The sequence below is a fragment of the Eretmochelys imbricata genome, chromosome 22 (genome assembly GCF_965152235.1).
Source record: "Eretmochelys imbricata isolate rEreImb1 chromosome 22, rEreImb1.hap1, whole genome shotgun sequence".
Lineage (NCBI taxonomy): Eukaryota > Metazoa > Chordata > Testudines > Cheloniidae > Eretmochelys > Eretmochelys imbricata.
The window spans coordinates 14,561,993-14,588,283 of NC_135593.1; the positions used below are offsets into that span (position 1 = coordinate 14,561,993).

Below are 26,291 nucleotides of genomic sequence, written 5' to 3' on the forward strand. Positions count from 1 at the left end.
TGGAAATTTACCCAGAACAGAAGGTAAAGACACCTGATCCATGGCGCTCTTATGTAAATGCAGCCCCTTGTGCTTTCTATCAGCCCACCCGCCTGGCAGTCAGTCAGTTAACAGACTAACACAGAACTGTATTACTGTGATTGAGAGAGCTGTGCTCCTGAACATGCCCCTGCAGTCTGGACACCTGGGTTCTCTGCCCAGCTCTGCTACTGCCTTCGCTGCAGAAACTCAGGCAAGTCACTGCTCCTCCCTGTGCCTCAGTTTCCCCAGATTGGAAATGGGGCTAATAATATTTACCTGCCTCACAGTCGGCTCTCGTGGGATACCACAGTGATGGGCTCCTTATACACAGATTAGAGGAGAGCTTGCGCCTTTTGTTTTTGCTTAGCCAGAGCTCCCATTAGGGCCTGGGGCAGTTTTGCTTGAGTAACAGCTTCAGGATTGAGCCCTATTTTGCACAAGTGCTAAATGTAGCAAATCTGTGGCCAGTTGGAAGTGCACAGTAGCAGTCAAGATGGAACCCCATTCCTCCCGCTAGCCCAGGCCCATCTTTCTGAGCCGAAGGAGAATCCCCATTCACTATAAGCAGGGCCTATGGCACACAGCTGTGCCGTTCTGATTTAATCCAGCAGAGGACAGTAGTACATGGACATACTGGAGGCAATATTACAGTTTTATTTCTGAATCACAGGTTCAGTGACTGTTAAAAAGGGAATAAATAGCATGAGGATTTGGGTTGGGGTTTGTTTCCTACTAGTGCGGAAAAAAGAAAGAAAATTAGAAAATAATTACAAAAAATGTGGAGACCAAAAATGTACTGAGAAATAGCAGTTCAGCTCCATCTAATGAGTCTCTGTTGGCACAACCAGCTGTCCGAGCGTTGCCAAGCCCTAAAACAGGAGTCCCCCCAAGAGCAGAACTACACCCCCTGTGGGCTTGTCTCCATCCACAAGTTGCACTGGTTTCACTTAAACTGGTTTGAAAATGGATACAAACCTCTGTGTGGCCACTCTTATATCCATTCTGTCACTTTAACTTGCTCCTTGTAAGACTCCTCTGCATGGAAAAGTTGCACCAGACTGTCCTGAATCAGCTTTTCAACCTGTCTAATTAAACTAGTGCAGAAAGCTGGGTGTTCAATAGAAGAGGGGCTTCTTTTATTGCTAACGGACATAAACTAAACTGCACTAAGCCTCATTTAAATCCTAATACAATCTACATGGCCCTTGGCACCAGGTTAACGAAATGGTTTAAAGTCTCGCATTTTAAGTTATATTGGGGTCACTTTCCTGTGTCAGAAAACTATGTTTACTAACACTGGCAAAATTGCTCTAAGTCAGATGCTAGTCTATTTAATTGTCAGAGTTGCCCTGGTTTAAGCCAGTGGTTCTCAGCCAGGGGTACATGTACCCGTAGAGGTTCTCAGAGCTCTTCTGGGGGTACATCAACTTATCTAGAGATTTCCCTAGTTTTACAACAGGCTACATAAAAAGCACCACAAGAAACTAAAATTTCCTACAGACAATGACTTGTTTACGCTGCTCTATACACTGTACACTGAAATGTAAGTACAATATTTATATTCCAGTTGATTTGTTTTGTAAGTAGAGGGTAGACATGAGAACGCAAGCCATTTTTCAGTACTAGTGTGCTGTGACACTCTTGTATTGTTAGGTCTGATTTTGTAAGCAATTAGTTTTTAAGGGAGAAAAGGAGGACTTGTGGCACCTTAGAGACTAACCAATTTATTTGAGCATGAGCTTTCACGAGCTACAGCTCGCTTCATCGGATGCAAATAAATTAGTTAGTCTGTAAGGTGCCACAAGTCCTCCTTTTCTTTTTGCGAATACAGACTAACACGGCTGCGACTCTGAAACCTGTTTTTAAGGGAGGTGAGGCTTGGGGCTACGCAAGACAAATCAGACTCCTGAAAGGGGTCCAATAATCTGGAAAGGTTGAAAGCCTGCTTTAAACCAGTTCAGTGCGTCTTTCCATGGCGGTAGCGCCTAGGCGCTCCAGTTGTGACCCAGCTTGTGCTCGGGGCTGTACAAACCCGGAACAAAAAGACAGTCACTGCCCCGGAGAGCTTCGGATCAAAGGCAGATCAAACAGGAGCGAGGCGCTGGAGACAGACGGGCAAGGAGCCAATAGTGCTCAGCGTGCTGGGCAGGGCTTTCGGGCGGCCGGAGAAGCTTTCCGCAGCCTGGAGCCCTTTCACCCTCAATCCCCCGGCGCGACAGGGCTGCTGCAGCCCTGCAGAGCCGCCCCACGCGTGCCCCCCTCGGCTACCCCTTCCCGGCCCGTGGCGGCGTGGGGGCCGCCGGAGCCAGCTGGATGCGCCTCCCCCGTCTTGATGTCAGAGCCCGCCCGGTGCCGTCAGCAGCTCGGCTTGCACGGAGCGGCGGGGGCCGGGCTGGGCGGCGCCGGCGAGCCAGCGGAGTTTGCAAGCCGCCGGGAGCCGGGGAGGAGAGCGCCCAGCTGGGGGGGGCAGGCAGGTCCCTGGCCCTGGCCGTGCTGAGCCGCGGCCAAGCCAGCGCGCCTGGCTGCAGCACAAACTTTCCACGCCCAGGACACCGGGGGATCTCCCCGAAGCTGCCCACCCCCCCCCCCGTGCCGATGCCCGGGCTCTGACTCCGGGAGCCGGGCAGCATGCGGAATTCCTACACCGTCACCGTGCCCGAGGAGCCCCCCGCTTTCCCCGGCTTGCACAAGGAGCTGCGCCCCGGCAGGACCTCCGTGCCGGGATCCCTGGTGGTCTCCACCTTCGTGGGGCTCCTTCTCAACAAGACCAAGGTAGAGAGACCCCCCCACCCCCCCCGCCCTGTGTTGTCCTGTCTTCGGGGGTGGCCTGCGTCCCCCCTGGGCACTGCCCTGCACCTTAGCTTTGGCAGGGGATGGGGGAGGCTGCCGGCAATGCCCCTGCTTGGCATGGTGTTAAATGCTGTCGGGGTCAGGGCGCCCCCTCCTGCACCCGCCCCCAGGTGGTGCGCTGGCCATGCTGGGTTGGCCACCCAGAGCCTAGGCTCTGTTGGCTGCCCGTGCCAGGTCTGTTGTGTGGGTGAGAGACAGGGTGGACTAGGAGTGAGATCAGCAGCCTCCTGCCAGGACGCCTGGGTTCTTTTCCCGGCTCTGCCCCAGACTCGCTGTGTTCTGTGTTCCAGCCTGCCCCTACCCCATAACGGGGTGGGGATACTCGCTTGCCTAGCTCGGCAAGGAGCAGGGCTGCCCCTCGGGGCCTTACCTGTGACAGCAACAGGTAGCCTGGGAGGAGAACCTCTGTGCACCTGCAGCTGATCCCAGAGGGCCCAGACCTTCTTCTAATGCTCCTGTAGCCGCCCTTGCCCTCCCCAGACCTGCCCCTGCTGAAGACTGACCCGGAGGGAGGGTGCTGGCAGGGGGGCGAGGGTCTATTGTGCTGGGACATCAGCCCTGCTGTGGCTTTGTGACGGCTGCAGGCTAGTTTGTCAGAAAAGAATTTGTCAGACAGTTTTCTCCAGCTTTTGTTGGGAGAGGAAGTATTGTCTCATGGCTGGTGCATGGAGGAACTGGGAGTCAGGACTCCTGGGTTCTGTCCCTGGCTCTGGGAAGGGAGTGGGGTCTAGTGGCCAGAGCAGGGAGGGAGTGGGAGACCGGACTCCTAGATTCTTTTCTGGCCAAGTCTCTTCCCCTTCCCTGTGCCTCAGTGTCCCCTTTCATACAAGCAGAATCCTGGGCCATACATGTGAAGTGTAACCAGGGCTGACGTTGGCCCGTTGTGTGAGGAGTCCCTCTGGGCGCCCCGGGGGCCCCTCCGGCCAGGACCCGTAGCCCCCGAGGCTCCGGGCAGGTTCACTCCTCGGTTAGATGGGATGAATGGAGAGAGCAAAGGGGGTGTGAACCTGCAGGAACTTATGTAAGAGTCGCCTGCCCTGGTGTAGCTCCATCGCTGTGGCTCCCCGTGTGCTGCTGGGGCCGCTGTGCCCGCTGTTCTGCTCCAGCAGGGAAACCCGAGGGGCTAAAGAGACCGGGGTGGGGGCAGCGGGAGTGTCCTGCAGCCAAGAGACAGGAGCCAGTCCTGGCTGATCTCTCCAGCCCAGTGAACCCTGCATGGGGGCATCTTGGGTTCTGCCTTTGCTGTCCGTGCCCCTCACTTCGATTTCACCCATCCGGGCCGTGCCCACGTCCTAAATAAAGGCCAGGGCCGGGGAGGGGAGGGGGATTAGCCAGCATCGAATCATGGGGGAGGAGCACATGCTGTACAATCGCTCCCCAGCAGTATCAGGCCTCTGCCCAAGGGGGCCAGAGGTCAGGACTCCAGGGGCACGGCTGATCTCCTGCAAGCTGCCCTCTCACAGCACACGGACATTAGCTGCTCCAGCTCCATTTGCGGTCTGTCTCCCAGTACAGAATGGGCAGCAGTGTGGGCTGTGGAGGGGAGCTCCCAGCTACCCTGGTCCTGGCCTTTCCCCAGCAGGAGGCACTGTGGGGAGCGGGGGGAGAGGCTGCTGGCTACTCCCGTGCCAGGGCGAGCGCCGCTCGCCTTGTGCGAGCTCCCTGTCCATGGCCGGGGAGCAGCACTTGGCTCGGCTCGCCTCCCAGGGCGCTCTTGGTTCCTGAGTCTGCACTAGAGGAGCAAGCTTCAGCCCGTGCGGCTGGGGAAGCTGGTCGTATGTCAGGGCCCCAAAGGAGAGCTCAAGAGCAGGAGAGAACCATCCCTATGCAACCCCAACCAGAGCCGCAGCCTGCTGCCCTCGCCCTGTCCTTCCAGCCTTCTCTGCTGGTCATTCCCTCCTCGTCCTCTGCACCCACGGCCCGCCTCACCAGCCCCTGTGCTGAGGGGCAGAGCCAGCTGGCCAAAGCCAGCCCACGTGATTTCAGAGAGACAAATTCCTGGGCAGCAACCAGGGATGGTCCGTAGTTGGAGCCAGGAGGGGCTTTATGGGGAGTGCACCTTGATGGGGGGAAAGTGGGCCTCAGCGGACTGTGGGGAGAGGCCCGGCCAGGCATGGGGCCCTTCCAGCAGCATAGACACCCTAGCTGTTAAATGAGCTCCGTCTGTGCTCCCCCTGGGCTGTCATCCCCTGAGCTCCTCCCCAGAGCACACGTCCAGGCCCCGCCGTTCTACCTAGGTGATTATATGGCCCTGGTGGCTGTAGGATGGGAGATGCCCCGTCCCTGCCACTTGCATCAGTCCCCTTTGATAAGGGCACAGACCCAGCCAAATTCCTGCAGCGTTACAATGACCTGAGGCAGCCAGCATGCATGCCTCGCTCCCTTCGCTCATTCCCCTCACCTCCTCTCTCCTGTATGATAATCCAGGAGGCCACTTGTCAGTTTTTCCATAACTATCTGCCAGATCAGTCACCACTTTCTGGGTTCTTCACCAGGTGCCCAGCTCCCACTGAGTCAGGGCACTGCTGAGGGGAAGCTTGCAGGGTTCGGAGGCTACCTGAGGAGAGCAGCCAGGAGGCTGCATACTGGTGTCAGGCAATGTTGTGGCCTGTCTCCTGCAGCTGATTCAGGCGCGAGTTAGATGGGCTGCACCAATTTATCAGCATTCAGTTCTGAAGTAGCAAGAAGCACCTGTTGGTGCTTCCCTGCATGGTAGCCGCACAGCAGGCCTCTGGCAAGATCCCAGGTGTATCCTGCCCTGGGGCTTGTCCCCATTTATCGTGCTACTTAGCGGGTGTTGACCCGACTTCAGCTCACGCTCAGCAGTGGGAGAGAGGGGACAGCCGGCCAGTCCAATCCACCAGGGACAAAGGGAGGGGTGAGCCCAGACATGGGCATTCCTCACTTCTCCAGCATCCCTGGGGCCTAATCGTGAGGGGCTCTTGGCTTTGCTGGGTGCTTCAGGGCCAGAGCAGGAGTTGCCCTGAAAGAGAGATGGTTAACGTGTCTAAAGAGGGTTGGAGCCAGGGTGAGGAGTGTCTGGGACCGGCAGGGCACGGCTGTGGGGAGAATTACATCACTGCAGCCCCCTAGCTGGCAGTGACAGGGCACTGCTGTGGGGAAGTTCACATCACTGGAGGCCCCCAGCTGGCAGCAATGGCACTGCTAGAGCCCTGGCGAGGTGCCTCTGTGCGGAGGAGGATCCTGCTGTGCTCAGATCAGATTTGGGTCCACCATCACCTGCCCAGGCGCCCTGGTTGTGAGCAGGGCAGGGCCTGAAGGGCAGCGGGCAGGGACTGCATAGGGGCAGCCTGCAAGGGTGACCTGGCCCCGCTCCCCAAGGGGACTTGGCTTGTGACGCCTGTGCTGTCACTAAGCAGCATGTGTAATTGTAGCTGGGTTATTTTGGGCTGTTGCTGGGGCCTCCCACACACATGCCAGCCGCTGCTATTTTGGAGCTGCTGGCACAGTGCTCTCACTGCTTGGGGGGGTAACGTCACTGACATTAAGCTTCACAGGGGGTGGGGGGTGAGAGTCTCTTCCTTAACCTCCTGGGTACTGCATGGTGCTGGTGTCTGGAGAGCTACAGAGTCATAGCCCAGCCTTCTGCCACCTCACACCCATGGGCTCCCAGCTCTCCTCCTCCTGCCTGCAGGGGCAGGCCAGGCTAGCAGTGAGAGCACAGGGATGGGAGTCCGGGCTCCTGATTCTAGCCTCTGCCCTAGGAAGGAGTGGTATCTAGCACTTACGGTGCAGTATGGGGGATCAGGACTCCTGGGTTCTATCCCCAGTTCTGCAACTGACTAGTGCCTTGTCCAAGTCCTTTCCCTGCCATGTCTGTTTCATCTGTTTGATCCCATAGTTCTCTGCTCCCATGGGTTTGGCTCCTGGTCCCAGCACTGCCTGTTTCTCTGCCTGCCCCTGCTCTCTTGTTCTTTCTGGTAACATGGCCAGGATGCATGTCACTTTGAACTTGCCCAGCTGCTGGAGTCTGTCACTTGTCTCTGCAAGAGATGCCTTTCTGCTCTGGCTGTTCTAGCTGGGGATGACAGGGTATTGTTGAAAGGGAGCTCATGCTACTGGAGACCTACCAGTTGGAGCAAACTCACATGGCCCTTTCCTAGCTGATAGAATCAGGGCACTGCCCTGAGGAAGCTCACAGCGCCATCACTCTGGGCAGCAGGGAGAGTGGCAGAGTTGGCTGGGTTGCAGTTCAGCAAGTGTACTTTAGTCGGATAGTCCAAAGGTCTGGTTGCCTGACGCTCACCCAGCTGGAGCGTTTCATGCTGAGTGGGGCTCTTCCGGCTGCCTGAACAGGGCACCCAGTTCAGGCTGGGTGGGTGAAAGTAGTGACAGGAAGCTGGTTTCACATTCTAATTCAGCATTACAGGCAATGGGCATCCCGCCCATGGCTCTCTGGGCACAGCTGCCCTTTGTTAGTGCCAGGTGCACTGCTTCTTGGCCACAAGGGGTTTGTCTTTTACATGATGTGTGGGGTCTGTCCGGGGGGGGTTATGGCTCAGCTCGTGTATGCAGGGTGCAGCAAGAGTTTCCCAGGAGTCCTAGCTTCCCATCCCCTCATCTGGCTACACTGCAGGGGCTGAGGAGGCTGGGACCCCCACCCCCTTGCTGTTACTTTCAGGGGCATACTTCCTATTGGGTCTCATAGGAAGACAGAGCTGTTAACTAATAAAGGCAGCGATGGCACAGGCTGGTTGCTATTTAAGTTCCTCCCCTTGGGCTTCTTTGTGCCACTGTACTCACCAGTCCTTCAGCAACAGCCTGGTCAGGACCAAGGAATCCCACTTTAACTCTTGCTCCCTGCTGCAATGTGGACACACAGAGTGGGGGGGTTAACTCCCTGCTATAGTGTGGCCCCCCCCGGGACCTGCTCAAGGTCACACCAGGAGTTTGATGCAGAGCTGGGAACCTGTGTCTCTAACCACTGGGCCATCCTTCCTCACTAGAAAGTGGATCTCTTTGGACAGCAGTATGTTCCAGCCACCCCCATCCTGGCCTCCAAGGATCCACTCAATTGGAAATCCAGGGGACAGAGATCAGCTGTGTGGGGATTGCCTTTGCCTCTGCCATACAGAGTTCTGCTCCCAGGAGCTCTTGGTGCTAAGGGGGTGGGAGATGGCAGAGGAAAGGCTGCCTGGGACTTTGAGCCCAAGGCCCATCTGCAGCTGGGCCAGCTTTGTGCCTGGAGGAATCTCTGGACTGTGCCCTTGCAGCAAGGGTCTGAGGAATCCTGAATTAATGAGCTCCAGGGAGGAAACTTGACTTTCCCTGCCCCTTACCCAGGCAGCGCTAAGCTGGAGGCAGGGCAAGATGGGCTCTGCTGGGCAGCACTGTTCTTCTCACAGGCCCCTTCCCCTCCTGGTTCCCAAGGGCTGGGGAAAGGGGAAGGCTGAGTGCTCGGGGGAAGCTGCAGCTGAGCTCAGCTTGGCCATGCTCCTCTGAGCAGAGGAGTCAGGTCCCATTTAATCTGAGTCCCACCAAGCCCCCGCTTCCAGTTCTGACCCCTCTCCACCCCCATGCACATGCAGACTGCTGCAGCTACAGCTGGTGAATTGTGGTACTGGCAGGGCTTTTAAGGGGAGGGCGGATGCTTTACCTTTCATGGCTTACCCCTCTTATCCCACCGCAGGCTGGAATGTTTCTCCTGGGGGGGTCTCTGCAGGACCATTGGGGCAGTTAACATCCTCAGTGTTTGTGTAACAACCACTCACCCATACTGTTAGCTGGGAATTAATGTAGGTCCAAATGCACAGGCCTCTGAGTTGAAGGAGTAACTCCATTAGGAGGTAGCAGTAGTAGGCTTTTACCCTGTATGTTCACCAGCCATTGGGGAGAAGGGGGAAGAGAAGGATAGAGACACTGCTCACTCAGCCAGGCTCCTCTACTCACATGGTCCCCTGGGGAGTTCTGGCACTTGGATCCCAATGACCACTAGGAGGCAGGGCCCAGGTCATTGTAACAATGCTGGTTCTGGTGGGACCCAACTGAATGCCAATTCAGGACAAATTGCTTAAAGCAGGGCAGTTACAGCCCAAGGTTGGGGGTTTTTCCACCTGTAAGGCAAGCCAAACCATCTAGACAGTGATAACTTGTGGTTAGCCAGTGGGGTAAAACCAGTCACACAAGCAATTCCCTTAGACACTCCAGTTTCCCAGTATCACCACCAGTGCCACTTGTTATGGGGACAGATGGTTATGAAAACCAATAGCCCAGTAAGAGAAAAAAGGTTCTCTTGATCCTAAAGGACCAAGCCCCAGACCCAAGTCAATATACAAATCAGATCTTACCCACAAATCACACTGTTGCCAATCCTTTAGAATCTAAAGGTTTATTCATAGAAGGGAAAAGCTATAGACAAGAGCTAGAATTGGTTAAATGAAATCAATGACATACAGTCATGGCAAAGTTCTTGGTTCAGGCTTATAACAATGATGGAATAAGCTGTAGGTTTAAATCAAGGCTCTGGAGAACATCCACAGCTGGGATGGGTCATCAGTCCTTTGTTTAGAGGTTCTGTTTGTAGCCAAGTCCCTCCAGAGGTAGGAAGCTGGATTGAAGACCAGATGGAGGAGCTGCAGCAGCTTTTTATAGTCTCTTGCCATGTGGTCTTTGTCCCAAAGACAAGCTGTCCATCCCATGGCCTGGAAAAACCTCAGAGTTGTGTCCATAGGCAGGTCCCTGCACACCTTGCTGAGTCGCAAGGCGTGTCTGCCTCCTCTCAATGGGTCAGTTGTACAGCTGATGGTCCTTAATGGGCCATCAAGCAGGCTAGGCAGAGCTGACACCAACTTGTCTGGGGTGTCACCCAGAAGCAGAGCATAAGTTTGAAATACAGACAGTATAGAGCCAATACTTACGTCCTTAAATACAAAAGATGATGCATGCACACATAGCATAATCATAACCAGCAAACCATAACCTTGTCTTAGACACCTCCTTTTATCCCCTTTGTACAAGATTTGGGGCCACTACAGGGCCTTGGTTGCAACAATGTTCTATATGGTCCCAGTTCAAGTCAACATCACAGTCATGCTGCCATAAGGGCTAAAGTCCCACCTCGAGGGTGGAAGTGTGGGTGCCAAGGATGCTCCCCAGACTCAGCAAAAGGTGCTCTTTGAAGTATTGTTTTAAATGGGAGGTGTACCCTGAGCAAAGAACAAGAAGTCAGGATTCCTGGTTTCCTTCCCAGTTCTGCCTGGCCATGTGGCCTTGGTCAGGTGTCTACCCTGCCTGGTGCCTCAGTTTCCCCATCTGTAACATGTACATAGTGACACTGGCCTGTGCCTGGGGAGGCTGTGGATATGCAGGAGTCTGAGCATCTGGAGGCAGCTTCCTGTTGGTTTACTCCTAGCCTAGATCTTCACATGGATGCTCAGATGGGTAGAAAGGGTTACAGAGGGTATGGCCCCCCAGCTGTCTGGTCACTGCTCCCCACTGTGTCTGCCAGGGGTTTTAGACTGACTGCCTGCCTGAGAGCTGCCCAAGCCCCATCATTGATCTGCCCCTGGTGCTCTCTTTTCAGAACTCCAAGACAGTGCAGGGTCTGACTGGCCTCCGTAACCTTGGAAACACGGTGAGTCCCTTCCCCGCATCTCTGCTGGGCTCCCCCCCAGGGTAGTGGTCCCCTTGCACCATGCCCCATCCCCACATGCTCACAGGGGTCACCCTGGAGACATGGTCCCTGATGTGACTGCTGCACCACTAGGGAGCCCTGAATGCTGGACTGGTTTGTCAGGCTCCTGCACCCAGTCACCATCACCCACCCACGCCAAGCTGCTGCTGCCCTTCCCTGACCTGTATTACCCAAGGGGCTGGCACCCAGCCCCACCCCACCACCCTGACTCATGCACCCGATCCACAGAGGGCCTTCTCAGTTTCTGCTCAGGAAAGACTGTGCTAATGCGAGGAACTCCCTTCCTGGTTCTGCCAGCGGTCCCCCAGCCTGCTCCACCCACCACACAGCTCTTCTGTAACCACTTCCGGCAGTGGCCTCACTGAGCGGATCCCCCAGTGCTGAGCCTGCCCCTCACTTCCACACCACAGAAAGAGGAACCCAGAGTGACAGCAGACAGTCCCCCACCCACGAGCTGAGAGTCTGGGAATACCCAGTACCTACCCGCAGGGGCAGAGATCCCAGGGATCCCTAGCACCCACCCCAATGGACTGACAGCCCCAGGATGCCCTGCACCCATCCCAAGGGGCTGAGCACCCCGTGCCTGCTTTCAGTGCTTTGCCTTCTCACTGCTGGGGAGGCATTAACCCCAGGGGAAAGGGCCTGTTTGGAAACTTCCTTCCCCTGTGGCTCATCAGTGGGTGCTAGGCGCTGCATCATTAATTTGATCTGGGGCCTGTAGTAAAGCCACCCCATGCTGATTGCCCAGCTGTGGTGCTGGGTGTGCCTGGCTCTCAGCCCTGTTTAATTGGCTTTAGAGGTGGTAAAAGGGCCCTGCCCCATCCCCAGCATTTGGTCATATTTTTCTTACAGAGAGAGCTTGCTCAGCACTCACCATGTACAGATGAGTACCCTCACTTCCCACATCCCACTCCGGAGTCGGGCCAGGTATCTGTCACTTGTCCATCTGATGCTCTGCAGTACCAGGGCAGCAGGGCCCTCTGCTGAGGCTGCCCACAGGTGCAGGAAGGTGTTGGCATGTGGACACCCATTCACATGGAACTTGCCCCACCAATCCCAGAGCACCCAGCCACTATCAGATGGGAGCAGCTTTCTGCCCCTGCTGCCTCAGTGTGGCTTGGAGCCAGCTGCTGCATGGTGCTGAGATGCCACAAGAATAGAAATTCTAGACATGTAGAACTGGAAGGGACCTTGATAGGTATCAGCACATTCCCCTGTGCTGAGCCAGGACTCAGTATTATCATCCCTCACAGGTGTATGTCTAACCTGCTCTTCAAAGCCTCCAATGATGGAGATTCCACAACCTCCCTAGGTAATTTGTTCCAGTCTTAACTACCCTGTCAGAATGCTTTTCCTAATGTCTAACCTAAATTTCCCTTGCTGCAATTTGAGCCCATTGTTTCTTCTCTGTACCCACTAAAGACAGGACAAGAAGTCACCCTCCTCTTTATAAGAGTCTTATATACTTCTCTCTCCCCTCAGTCTTCTCTTTAAGAAGAACTCGATCCCCCCCCCAATCTTTCCTGTTAAGTCAGCTTTTCTGGACATTTAAGCATTTTTGTTGGAGGAAGTCCAGAGGAGAGCAATTTGTCTGCATCTTTCCTGAAATATGGTACCTAGACCTTGACACAATACTCCAGTTGAGGCCTTAACAGTGCTGAGTAGAGCAGAAGATTTCCCCATGTCTTGCTTCTAACTCTCCTACTAATACATCCCAGAATGATGTTTGCTTGTTTTTGCAACAGTGTTACACTGTTTGCTCATATTTAGTTTGTGATCCACAATAATCCCTTTTCTGCAATACTCCTTCCCAGAAGATCATTTTTATTTGTGCAATTGAGTATTCCTTCCTAAGTGGAGTATTTTGCATTTGTCCTTATTGAATTTCATCCTATTTCAGACCATTTCTCCAGATCATTTTGAATTTGAATCCTGTCCTCCAAAGGGCTTGCAGCTCCTCCCAGCTTGGTATCAACTGGGAACTTTATAAGTGTACTCTCTATGCCATTTTCCAAATCATTTATGAAGATCTTGATTAGAACTGGACCCTGCACTGATCCCCTGCAGAACCCTGCTCAGTATACCCTTCTAGCTTGACTGTGAACCATTGCTAACTTGTCTCCTCATGTGTTGTGCACCAACCTTCTAGCAGGTTCATCTGAGCTATATTTCCCTAGTTTGCTTGGGAGAAGCTCATGTGACTGTATCGAAAGCCTTACTGAAGTCAAGTTTTATCACACCTCCCGTTTCCCTGCATCCACAAGGCTTGTTACCCTGTCAAAGAAGGATAGTAGTTGGTTTGACATTTGTTCTTGACAAATCTATGTTGGCCATTACCTTTTCTAGATATGTACACATTGATTGTTTGATTTGCTCCATCATCTTTATAAGTACTAAATTTAAGACAAGTGGTCTATAATTCCCTGAGTTGTCCTCCCCCCATTTTTTAGATAGGTACTACATTTGTTTTTCCAGTCTTCTGGCATGTCTCCTGTCCTCCATGAGATCTCAAAGATAATTGCCAATTGCTCAGAGATCCCTTCAGCCAGTTCCTTAAGTATTCTAGAATGTATTTCATTAGGACTGCCTACCTGCAAAAAACCAGTCTAACTTGTTTAAGTAATTCCTAGAGTCTTACCCTATTTTAGCCTCAGAGCCTACTCCATGTACACTGATGTTCACTATGTTAGTTGGCCAATCTCTGCTCACTGTTGTGATGAAAACTGAAACAAAAAGGGCATTTAACACTTCAGCCACTGCTGCGTTTACTGTTATTGCCTTTCCCTCCTCACCAAGTAATGGGCCTACCCTTTCCTTGGTCTTCCCACTGCTTTACAAGCAAGAGGTTTCAACCTTTTTTCAATTGCAGACGCCTAAAATTTTTGAGTTGAGGTGCAGACCCCTTTGGAAATCTTAGGCAGTCTAAAATTACTGTTTTAATCAATTTGTAAAATGTTTTGTTAATAGGTCTTTAAAAAACTGCCAACTCTGCTAAACTCTCCCCTTAGACTTGCTTCCCATGGGATCTTACCTACCAATTCTCCAAGTTTGCTAAAGTCTACCTTCTTGAAGTCAATTGTCTTTATTCTGCTGTTTTTTCCCTCCTACCATTCCTTAGGACAGGGGTAGGCAAACTATGGCCTGTGGATCGGATCCGGCCCCTCAGGGCTTTGGATCCAGCTCACAGGATGGCCACCCCATGGCACTGCAGACCCTGCGCTGCTCCCAGAAGCAGACGGCACCACATCCCGGGGTGGGGGGGAGAGAGGAGAGAGCTCTGTGCACTGCCCTTGCCTGTGGGTACCTCCCTGGAAGCTCCCATTGGCCAGGAATGGGAAACTGCAGCCAATGGGAGCTTCAGGGGAGGTACCCACAGGCAAGGGCAGTGAGCTCAGCCCTCTGCCCCGCCCCCCCCCCTTCCCCAGGGACGTGGTGCCAGCTGCATGGAGTCGGGACCAGGGCAGGCAGGGACCCTGCCTTAGCCTTGCTGTGTTCCCAGAGCTGCTCCAGGTAAGCAGTGCTGAGCCAGAACCCGAAGCCCTCCTGCACCCCAACCCCCTGCCCTGAGCCCCTGCACACCCCTGCCCTGAGCCCCATCCCACACCCCTCCCTGCACCACTGCCTTGAGCCCCCTCCTGCACCCCACCCCCTTCCCTGAGTCCCTTTGTACACCCTGCACCCCTCCTCTGCCCCAATCGCTTGCCCTGAGCCCCTTCCTGCACACCCTCCCACACCCCAACCCCAGCCCTACATTCATGGCCCTGCAAGCAATTTCCCCACCCAGATGTGGCCCTTGGGCCTTAAAGTTTGCCCACCCCTGCCTTAGAATCATGAACTCTTATGATTTCATGATCACTTTCACCCAAGTTGCCTTCCACTTTTGATTTTGTCTAATAGGGAGGAGCCAGCTTTCTGCAATAAAACATTAACACCAATGCATTCCAAGAACTTGTTGCATAATCTGTGCCCTGCTGTTTCATTTTCCCCAGCAGGCGTCTGAGTAGTTGAAGTCCCCCATCACCGCCAACTCCTGTGCTTTGGATGATTGTTAGTTTCTTTTAACAAGGCCTCATGCACCTATTCTTTCTGGTTAGGTGGTCTAGAATAGACTCCTGCCATGACATCACCCTTGGTTTTTACCCTTTTTGTCCTTACCCAGAGACAGGTCTGCCTCCCACTTCTATCTCAACCTCAGAGAAATCTAGATATCTTTGATATACAAGGCAACACCACCTCCCTTTTTTCCCTGCCCGTCCTTCCTTAACAAGCTGTACCCTTCTCTACCAATATTCCACTCATGAATTTTCCCACCCTAGTTCATGATGCCTATTTGGTCATAATTGTGATAATTCATTATTATTTCTAGTTCTTCCTGTTTAATCACCATAAATCTTTCTTTATCATAGAGACCGCAAAGAGGTTCATTATATTTCCCCTCTTGTCCTTTGTCCCTGCTGTGATTGCCCATGTTCTGCCCAAATTCTGACCCTTCACCCTGGTCTCTAGGTTTTTGGACTTGCCTGTAGGCTTTTGTCTCCTGCCCCCCGCCCCCTCAAGCCTAGTTTAAAGCCCACCTCACTAGGTTAGCCAGTCTGTATCCAAACATACTGGGCCCCATCTCTACTCAGCAGAGTTTCTCAGACCAGCATTGTAACAGGTCAAGCACTCACCAGTACAGTGCCTACTGCTAGTTACCTTGGGAATTAGCTCTTTCAACCCTGGAGTACGTCCTGCTGGCCAGTGTCCCTCCTGCCTTCAGCCCCTGTCCCTTGGGGTGCTGCCCACAGCAGTGCCCCCACTCTCTGGGTCTCCCTTCCCAGGGGAACCCCAATCCCCTATACCCACCTTGTCTCAGTGTCCACTGCCAGTCCTCATCTAGCCCCCTCTCACCAGGGGCAAAGTGCAGTCTGTGATGGCCACTCATCATTGGCAAGGGGGTTGGATCTGCTGCCTTTCCCTGCAGTCCCAGTACCTTCCTGTCCAGCCTTAGCCTGGGAGGGCACCAGGCCTGCACGACCCAGCACTGCTCTGTCCAAGGTACTCTTTGCTCTTCCAGCCAGGTCCACCTCTCTCTAAAGTTAGAGAGAGACTGACTGCCCCCTTCCCCTGCAGCTCTTTTATAGGGCCCAGCCTGGCCCTGATTGGCTGCCTCACAGCCTTTTCTGATTGAGTCTCAGCCATCCCTAAGGGCTGGCTTTTAACCCCTTCTAAACCGGAGCCGGGTGGCTTCCCGGCTACCAGCATCCCACTGCTGAGGAAGCGGAAACCTTCCTGGCAGCACGATGACTGTGCAGCTGTGCGTTCACCTCCAGGACATGCCTGTCTCTGCCCGGGCCCCTACCCTTGACTGGAAGGATTGACGAGAACACCGCCTGCACCCCCAACTCCTTCACCCTCACTGCCAGAACCCCTGTGCTCACTGCCGATCTGCTCAGAGTCATGGCTTCTCCTCCTCCACCTTTGGGGGAGATTCCTCAACCCTCGTTACCAGGGCAGCGTACTGGTTTTTGTTCTCTATGGACAGTGGGTTGGGAGCAGGGGTGGAGCACTGCCAGAACTAGCCAGCAGCCGGCCTCCCCTCTGTTCAAGAGCCATTTCCTCCCCCCCCAGTGGCACTATTGTAGTCCTCTGCAGCTGGATTGCTTCCTCTGCCTTGGGGGTCTCCCTGTGCATGTTTTCAATGAATTCTTCCTGTTTCATGGATGGGCCTCAGCCTAGCCACCTCCTCCAGTAGCTCTCCCACCTGCTTCCTGAGAGATTTTACCAAGGGACACCTCTCACACAGGATGGTCCCCCCCCGCCCCCCCTCCGGCTTTCTATGACTGGGAAATACAGGCCACAGTCCCTGCAAATCCACACCAGGACCTAAGTAGAAGCATCCTTGGTTGTGTTCTTTGTCTGGATGCAGGTGAGCGGGAGGAGCCAGAAGTAGTGTCGGTATTAGCCACGTGGCCTTTCTAGACCATGCTGATTTTATTCTTTCTCCCTCCAACAAACTCCCTCACATCTCCCCGGTTTGCATGGCACAGACTGCCTGGGTTCTCAGCCTGGGGGCTGCAGACAGGTCCAGCGAAGTTACAAGATCAAAGAGGGGGGATCCCCAGACATTTCTGTTCCAATGAGCAGTCTCCCCCATCTGAAGAAGGCTAAAAGCCCCTGCTCTAGAGACATAGATCAGATGAGATGATCCATCTCTCCAGTGCCCTCCAGTGATGTGGCCTGAAACACCAGGTTGAGGTGGGCTTTCCCAGCCCCCTGGTACTGGTGCCCCTTTTCCAGGGATCTCCCCCACAGCTGGGATTGTCCTGTCTCCTGTTGCCATAGTTTCTCTTCTGCCTCCCCTGCAGTGTTTCATGAACTCGATCCTGCAGTGTCTGAGCAACACGAAGGAGCTCCGGGACTACTGCTTGCAGAACCAGTACGTGCGGGACCTCAACAGCAACAGCTGCATGTACACCGCGCTGATGGCAGGTAAGGGGAGCCAGCTGCCCGCAGCCAGGGCTGGGAGATACCAGTGCTCCACCTGGCCCGTCCCTTTGGCAGACTGGGGGCTGAGCCGGTGCCTACAGCTTGGCCTTTTAGTGCAGCTCCCCTCCGGCGAGTGACCCTGTCTGAACAGGGCTCCCGGCCTCTTGGTCCTCTGGCTCTGTGTCACATGGGCACAAGAAGATTTTCCTGCAAAACTCTCCCTCGGATGTGAGAGTCATGCTGGCTTTTTTCTTCTCACATCCCCTGCCAGCCCTTGCCCTCGGTGACCCCTTTGCCACACCATCACTAGTCTACCTGCCCGGACCCATTTGGGGCACTAAGGGGTAAACCCATCAACGAGAAGAAAATTGTTCCTACCACATGTGAGTCACATAGCTGGTGGTCATCAGCAGGATGCTTGCAGATGCTGGAAGTGGTGTCGTTTTTCTGTATCACAAAAAGAAAAGGAGGACTTGTGGCACCTTAGAGACTAACCAATTTATTTGAGCATGAGCTTTTGTGAGCTACAGCATCCGATGCATCCGATGAAGTGAGCTGTAGCTCACGAAAGCTCATGCTCAAATAAATTGGTTAGTCTCTAAGGTGCCACAAGTACTCCTTTTCTTTTTGCGAATACAGACTAACACGGCTGTTACTCTGAAACCTTTCTGTATCACGTGATGTTTAAAGGTTCCAAGGCATTCAATACGGAAAAATCACCAAAACAGCCATAACGCGAAGAAACAGTCTAATTTTGCCCAAAATTGTCAGAAAACTTCTATGCACTCAAAATAGCACTGTTTTGGAAAGTCTGGGACATATATAGCCCCAGGTGATATATTGTATGCATTTCCCTGTGCTTGTTTGCCTGCGGTTAAAGCAAAAGTCTGTAGTCACAGGACAGCATGAGTTTGTTTGTACCGTGTAATACATCAAAATATTTGTCATTATTTATAGAATGGACTGATTGGGGAAATGTTTTTCTGTCTGCTATTTTTATAAGCTACACAGATAACAACACCTCGACCCCCTAAATATAAAACATATATTTTGATGTTGTCTGCTCAACCGGAGACATATGTCTAAAGCACACAGATGCAACTATTGTTATCTTCTTACTGTCACTGAATACAATGACAATCCATGTGAACGCCTTAGAAACAGTAAGGACACTTTGCAGAAGGGCTGTGGAATGTCTTGTATGAATATATCCTGTGAATATCCTGTGAATAGCCATGTGCTCTCAATGTAACCTCTACATCTAACGAGGGGATATTGAAGGTCGAATGCAGCACCCCTTCGAGCTATATTTACTCACAAACATAGTCTCAGTAGTATGCAGACAGTTGAAACATTTCTGCTCGCCCCAAGGGTCTCCGCTGAGTTCGATACTCTGCTGCTGCACTCGTCCCTGTCACAGCTGCATGCATGGGAGCACAGCAAATCTTCCCTGCGGCAGTCGCATCTCCTCGTCGCATGGGCATTCTCACCGCCCCGCTGCGCAAAGGGCAGGGCGGCTTCTGGAGCAGGCAGCAGCACCACAATGGCAGGGACGAGACGACCCGTGCTGTCTGTCACCCGTCCGAGGGTAACAGGGGGGACTTAAAGGTACCGAACTGTTGCATGATTCCATGTGAGCTGATAATTTGCACTTTTCAGGTGCTGCCTGAAGGAGGCCACTGATGGGAGCAGTTTCTCACTTGTTTTGTTCTTCTTAGCAAACAACCCGTAGCCCACGATCTCCAGAGCTCCTTCTTTGTACCACATTACAGTGAAGATACCAATGCGACACAGGCTGCCTCCGCTGCAAAACCTTACATGACATAAATCTCAGTTGAAAGGCCAAAGTGCCTGATGAAGAGGTAGTGGCAAATGGGGGCTCCCTCAGGCTTTCCTGTTGCAGGGGGGCCGCTTTCAGTACATATTACATGAGAATTGGGAAAACAGCTCCCTGGGTAGTCCTGTGGTCAGGCTCCATGCCCCAGAAGCAGTGAGCCGCTGGTTCAAGCCCCCTTTCTGTTTGTTGAGATCAAGACTTGGGAACTTAATCTCTTGCCCCCGCGAGTGTTCCACTTTCACTATATATTAACCGGGGCAAAGGCAGCCCTCCAAGCCCTCTATGGTACGGGGGTTAAGGTGTTCACCTGGCATGTGTGTGCTCCTGGTTCAACTCCCCTGGGTGTCGATTGAGACGGCATGGGGAGCCTCAATTTCTTACCGCTCCAGCCTTCCACTTTAACTATATATTAACCGGGGCTAGCTAAGCTTTCAAGTCCCTCTATGGTACGGGGGTTAGGGCGCTTGCTTGGATTGCAGGTGACCCTGGTTCGCATCCCTGCTCGGTGGGATGGGGGGCCTCTGGCGGGTGAGAGGAGGCCCCTCCTAGCTGAGCAAGAGGCCTGACACAGGGCCTCTTGCTTTTTTAATTAAAGAGGCAATGCTGCGCTACAGTAAAACCCCCCTCTCACTCTTGTCCACCCTGATCAGGATACACGCCCAGGTTGTGGCAGACCCCAGGGCACTCCCCTGCTCTTTTGAGGGGTGTGAACTGGGGGCCGCCACCTCCTGGGGAGAGTCACTGGCGAGCGATCCCTGTCCGAATCCCCTCTCCGTCCCAAGAAGACAACGGCCTCTTGAGAAAGAGAGGGGCTTCGGACAAGGATGGCCCACCTAAAGGACGGTCGCCTAGGAGGCAGGAAATCCCTGTGCAAATCCCTGCTGAATGGGCAGCTGGGGGATTTGAACCAGGATCTCCCCCAACCCAGGCGAGTATCCTAACCACTGGACTAGAGAGTGAGGGTAGCCGTGAGGCCGACCCACAGCCCACTTAACTAAAGTGGAACAGCTTCAACGAGCAAGAAGGAAGCGGGCAACCCCCCTCGCTAATAGAGAAAGATCCAGGGGAGATTTGAACCCACATCTCACGCACCCCAGGCGCACACTGTGACCATCAGCCTACCGAGGGAGTTGTGGTAAAGAGAGGCCCAAATTCCATTTAATTCAAGTGGAACAGCTTTGAAAGGCAAGAAAGGAGGCACCCCCAGAAAGACAGCCACCCACACACACACCAAGGGGGATTTGAACTCACATCTTCCCCACCCAAAGCACACAGTCTAACCATCAGCCTATAGAGGGAACTGGGTCAGCCTGTGGCCCAAATACCATTTAATTAAAGTGGAACAGCTTCCACAGGCAAGAGAGAAGCAGCCCCCCTCCGGCAGTACCCAAAGACCAACCAGGCCTGTGTTAAATGCTCATTTCAAGCTCTTTTCAGCATCAGCAGATCTGGGGAATTGAACCCACAGCACCCACATGGAGCCCAACCACTGGACCACGGAAGGAGCGGTACCGGGCGCTTTGCCTGAACAATAGTTAATTAACGTGGAACACCTTCTTCGGGCCAAAAAGCAAGGGACATCACAGATTCAATCCAGGACCACCAGCCATCTCATCAGTTTTCGCAACGGACAAAGGGAGGATTTGAACCCACGGCGCCCACAAGCCAGACCAGTAGCGTAACCACTGGACTACACACGAAGCTGCTGAACTGGCTGGCCCAAATAATATTTCATTAAAGTTGAACAGTTTCACGGGCAAGAGGAAGGGATCACGAGACCCCCATCACTAGATTTACAGAACTGCAGAACACAGACAGCCTGTAGGGCAGCGCTCGTCAACCCCCCCCACAACCTTCCCAGCAGGATGAAGGGGGATTTGAACGAGCCAGCCTCCTACCCCCTCTCTGAAGTCTAACCACGGAATCAGAGAGGGAGCCGCAGCCTTTAACTGGGCTCAGGGCCCTTCAATTAAAGTGTAACAGCTTCAAGTGAGGGTGCTCCCGTCGCTGTAGCCCAGCACCCAACGATTAGGGCACTCACCCGGGCGGTAGGTGAGCCCTTTGCAAATCCCTTATGCTCGTCCGGCAGAGGGGCGAGTTAGAAGGTGAATGGCCATAATGCAACAGACCCATGGCCCAGGTAGCCCACTGTCCTGCTTTCTGACAGCGGCCAATGCCGGCTGCTTCAAAGGCAGTGAACAGAAGAGGGCAACACTCAAGCGATCCATCCCGTCGGGCCCCCCTCCCAGCAGCTGGCCGTCAGCGGGCGAAGGACGCCTGGAGCACGGGGCCGCGTCACTGACCGTCTTGGCTAATAGCCACGGGTGGAGCCATTCGCCACAAACTTTCTCAGTCTTTCTTTTCTAACCCACTTACAGTTTTGGCCCACCCCACCTCCACCGGCAACCACTTCCACAGGCTGAGCGTGCGTTGCGGGGCCAAGTACTGCCTTTGGTTTGGGTTAAAGCTGCTGCCTGCTCATTTCAGCGGGTGACCCCGGTTCTTGCGTTGCGTGAAGTGGTAAATAACACGTCCCGATTCCCGTTCTCCACCCCAGTCGTGACTGGCTAGCCCTCTGTCAGATCCAACCTTAACCGTCTCTTTTCCCAGTTGAACCTGAAGCACGCTCCCCCCCACCAGCCTCCCTCACAGGCGAGGCCCCGAACCACTAGGTTAAAAGTTACACAAGGGGGCCTCCGCCTCTGTCTCCTGGGCTGTTTTGTGGGGCGTTCGGCCGGTCCCTAACCAGCTCATGCAAAATGGTCCCTAATCAGCTCACGTTAAGTCACCTGAGGGGTTCCTGGCCGTGGCTGGCAAGCAGAGGGCGGTACCTGGGAGGGGAAGACACTTGGTCGATTTCCTTCTCCCCGCCTGATGGGCGCCGGGGAGTTGAAGAGGGCTCTGCAGTCTCTCAAGCGTGAGCCCCAATACTGAAGTAAAGGACGGCCTGAGGAGACTTGCTCGTTGTAGCTTGTCGGGCCTGTGCCACTTCCATGAAGTGGTAACGGGCCAGCCTTGCAACATGAATCCCTCTGTAGTCCAGTGGTTTGGGTACTTACCCAGTGTGTGGGTGATGCTGGTTCAACTCCTCCCCCAGCTTGCTGAGGAAGGACTTAAACAGCTATCTCCCTGCTCTCAAGCAAGTATCCAGCTTCTGGACTAAGAAGGATTCTCCTGGGGCGTTTGGGCCCCTATCTTTTTTTTTTCCTGCTGAAGCTGTTCCACTTACATGACATATTCATGGGGCCACCAGCTCACCCGGCAGCCTGCTGTCGTCTGATGGGTGTGGTGTGTGCCCAGCAAGTGGGAGGCTGTGGGTTCAAAGCCCCTTTCTTCTTGCTGAGAAGGGATTTGAACTTTGATCTCCTCCCTCTCAGGCGAATCGCCTAAGTGCTGGGCTCGGAGGTTTTCCCCTGTGGGGGCTCTCTCGGTCTTTTCTGTTGCAGGAGGGCTACATTCGGTTACATTATTCACTGGGGCAAAAGCAGAGCCAGCAGAGTTGGGTGGTCCAGTGGTTGGACTCTGTGACTTGCACGTGGGAGGTTGGTGGTTCCCATCCCCTCTTTTCTTCTTCTTCAAGAGAAGGGAGTTGAGCACTTGCCTCTCAACCAAATGGCCTAAGTGTCTGCCTAGGAAGTAGTGGGATGTGGGCTCTCCCTCAGGCTTTTCTGTTGCAGGTTGGCCGCTTTCAGTGCATATTATATGAGAATTGGGAAAGCAGCTCCCTGTGACTCCCTGAATAGTCCTGGGGTCGCGCTGCGTGCCCTGGAAGTAGTAAGCCGCTGGTTCAAGCCCCGTCTCTGTTTGTTGAGATCAAGGCTTGGGAGCTTAATCTCTTGCCCCGCGAGTGGTCCACTTTCACTATATATTAACCGGGGCAAAGGCAGCTCTCCAAGCCCTCTATGGTACGGGGGTTAAGGTGCTCACATGCCGTGTGCGTGTTCCCGGTTCAACTCCCCTGGGTGTTGCTTGAGACGGCACGGGGAGCCTCAATTTCTTACCGCTCCAGCCTTCCACTTTAACTATATATTAACCGGGGCAAAGAAAAGTCTCCAAGCCCTCTATGGTATGGGGGTTAGGGCGCTCGCTTGGATTGCGGGTGACCCTGGTTCAACTCCCCTGGGTGTCGATTGAGACGGCATGGGGAGCCTCAATTTCTTACTGCTCCAGCCTTCCACTTTAACTATATATTAACCGGGGCAAAGAAAAGTCTCCAAGCCCTCTATGGTATGGGGGTTAGGGCGCTCGCTTGGATTGCGGGTGACCCTGGTTCAACTCCCCTGGGCGTCGATTGAGACGGCATGGGGAGCCTCAATTTCTTACTGCTCCAGCCTTCCACTTTAACTATATATTAACCGGGGCGAGCTAAGCTCCCAAGTCCCTCTATGGTACGGGGGTTAGGGTGCTTGCTTGGATTGCAGGTGACCCTGGTTCGCATCCCTGCTCGGTGGGACAGGAGGGCCTCTGGTGGGTGAGAGGAGGCCCCTCCTAGCTGAGCAAGAGGCCTGACACAGGGCCTCTTGCTTTTTTAATTAAAGAGGCAATGCTGCGCTACAGTAAAACCCCCCTCTCACTCTTGTCCACCCTGATCAGGATACACGCCCAGGTTGTGGCAGACCCCAGGGCACTCCCCTGCTCTTTTGAGGGGTGTGAACTGGGGGCCGCCACCTCCTGGGGAGAGTCACTGGCGAGCGATCCCTGTCCGAATCCCCTCTCCGTCCCAAGAAGACAACGGCCTCTTGAGAAAGAGAGGGGCTTCGGACAAGGATGGCCCACCTAAAGGACGGTCGCCTAGGAGGCAGGAAATCCCTGTGCAAATCCCTGCTGAACGGGCAGCTGGGGGATTTGAACCAGGATCTCCCCCAACCCAGGCGAGTATCCTAACCACTGGACTAGAGAGTGAGGGTAGCCATGAGGCCGACCCACAGCCCACTTAACTAAAGTGGAACAGCTTCAACGAGCAAGAAGGAAGCGGGCAACCCCCTCGCTAATAGAGAAAGATCCAGGGGAGATTTGAACCCACATCTCACGCACCCCAGGCGCACACTGTGACCATCAGCCTACCGAGGGAGTTGTGGTAAAGAGAGGCCCAAATTCCATTTAATTCAAGTGGAACAGCTTTGAAAGGCAAGAAAGGAGGCACCCCCAGAAAGACAGCCACCCACACACACACCAAGGGGGATTTGAACTCACATCTTCCCCACCCAAAGCACACAGTCTAACCATCAGCCTATAGAGGGAACTGGGTCAGCCTGTGGCCCAAATACCATTTAATTAAAGTGGAACAGCTTCCACAGGCAAGAGAGAAGCAGCCCCCCTCCGGCAGTACCCAAAGACCAACCAGGCCTGTGTTAAATGCTCATTTCAAGCTCTTTTCAGCATCAGCAGATCTGGGGAATTGAACCCACAGCACCCACATGGAGCCCAACCACTGGACCACGGAAGGAGTGGTACCGGGCGCTTTGCCTGAACAATAGTTAATTAACGTGGAACACCTTCTTCGGGCCAAAAAGCAAGGGACACCACAGATTCAATCCAGGACCACCAGCCATCTCATCAGTTTTCGCAACGGACAAAGGGAGGATTTGAACCCACGGCGCCCACAAGCCAGACCAGTAGCATAACCACTGAACTACACATGAAGCTGCTGAACTAGCTGGCCCAAATAATATTTCATTAAAGTTGAACAGTTTCACGGGCAAGAGGAAGGGATCACGAGACCCCCATCACTAGATTTACAGAACCACAGAACACAGACAGCCTGTAGGGCAGCACTCGTCAACCCCCCCCCCACAACCTTCCCAGCAGGATGAAGGGGGATTTGAACGAGGCAGCCTCCTACCCCCTCTCTGAAGTCTAACCATGGAATCAGAGAGGGAGCCGCAGCCTTTAACTGGGCTCAGCGCCCTTCAATTAAAGTGTAACAGCTTCAACTGAGGGTGCTCCGGTCGCTGTAGCCCAGCACCCAATGATTAGGGCACTCACCCGGGCGGTAGGTGAGCCCTTTGCAAATCCCTTGTGCTCGTCAGGCAGAGGAGCGAGGTAAGAACGTGAATGGCCATAATGCAACAGACCCATGGCCCAGGTAGCCCACTGTCCTGCTTTCCGACAGCGGCCAATGCCGGCTGCATCAAAGGCAGTGAACAGAAGAAGGCAACTCTCAAGCGATCCGTCCCGTCGGGTCCCCCTCCCAGCAGCTGGCCGTCAGCGGGCGAAGGACGCCCGGACCACGGGGCTGCGTCCCTGACCGTCTTGGCTAATAGCCACGGATGGACCCATTCGCCACAAACTTTCTCAGTCTTTCTTTTCGAACCCACTTACAGTTTTGGCCCACCCCACCTCCACCGGCAACCACTTCCACAGGCTGAGCGTGCGTTGCGGGGCCAAGTACTGCCTTTGGTTTGGGTTAAAGCTGCTGCCTGCTCATTTCAGTGGGTGACCCCTGTTCTTGCGTTGCGTGAAGGGGTAAATAACACGTCCCGATTCCCGTTCTCCACCCCAGTCGTGACTGGCTAGCCCTCTGTCAGATCCAACCTTAACCGTCTCTTTTCCCAGCTGAACCTGAAGCACGCTCCCCCCCACCAGCCTCCCTCACAGGCGAGGCCCCAAACCACTAGGTTAAAAGTTACACAAGGGGGCCTCCGCCTCTGTCTCCTGGGCTGTTTTGTGGGGCGTTCGGCTTGTCCCTAACCAGCTCACGCTAAATGGTCCCTAACCAGCTCACGCTAAGTCACCTGAGGGGTTCCTGGCCGTGGCTGGCAAGCAGAGGGCGGTACCTGGGAGAGGAAGACACTTGGTCGATTTCCTTCTCCCCGCCTGATGGGCGCCGGGGAGTTGAAGAGGGCTCTGCAGTCTCTCACGCGTGAGCCCCAATACTGAAGTAAAGGACGGCCTGAGGAGACTTCCTCGTTGTAGCTTGTCGGGCCTGTGCCACTTCCATGAAGTGGTAACGGGCCAGCCTTGCAACATGAATCCCTCTGTAGTCCAGTGGTTTGGGTACTTACCCAGTGTGTGGGTGATGCTGGTTCAACTCCTCCCCCAGCTTGCTGAGGAAGGACTTAAACAAACAGCCATCTCCCTGTTCTCAAGTGAGTATCCAGCTTCTGGACTAAGAGGGATTCTCCTGGGGGGCTTGGGCCCCTATCTCTTTTTTTTCCTGCTGAAGCTGTTCAACTTACATGACATATTCATGGGGCCAGCAGCTCACCTAGAAGCCCACTGTAGTCTGATGGGTGTGGTGTGTACCCAGCAAGTAGGAGGCTGGGGGTTCAAAGCCCCTTTCTTCTTGCTGAGAAGGGATCTGAACTCCCTTTCAGGCGAATCGCCTAAGTGCTGGGCTCGGAGGTTTTCCCCTGTGGGGGCTCTCTCGGTCTTTTCTGTTGCAGGAGGGCTACATTCGGTTACATTATTCACTGGGGCAAAAGCAGAGCCAGCAGAGTTGGGTGGTCCAGTGGTTGGACT

At 54.0% G+C, this 26,291-nt stretch overlaps 1 protein-coding gene across 4 annotated transcripts in view; it reads left to right on the top strand.

Annotated features, from left to right (window-relative positions):
* Positions 1-26,291, top strand: part of USP2 (ubiquitin specific peptidase 2) — a 50,964-nt gene that overhangs the window by 11,421 nt on the left and 13,252 nt on the right. For 2 of the 4 annotated variants that reach the window (XM_077839915.1, XM_077839916.1), the window contains exons 2-3: positions 10,415-10,465; positions 16,873-16,996. In XM_077839915.1, the coding sequence (XP_077696041.1) occupies positions 10,415-10,465; positions 16,873-16,996 (175 nt within the window). Of the gene's footprint in view, positions 1-2,416; positions 2,794-3,260; positions 3,279-10,414; positions 10,466-16,872; positions 16,997-26,291 lie in introns of those variants that run through there. The other 2 variants (XM_077839917.1, XM_077839918.1) reach the window with 2 other exon arrangements.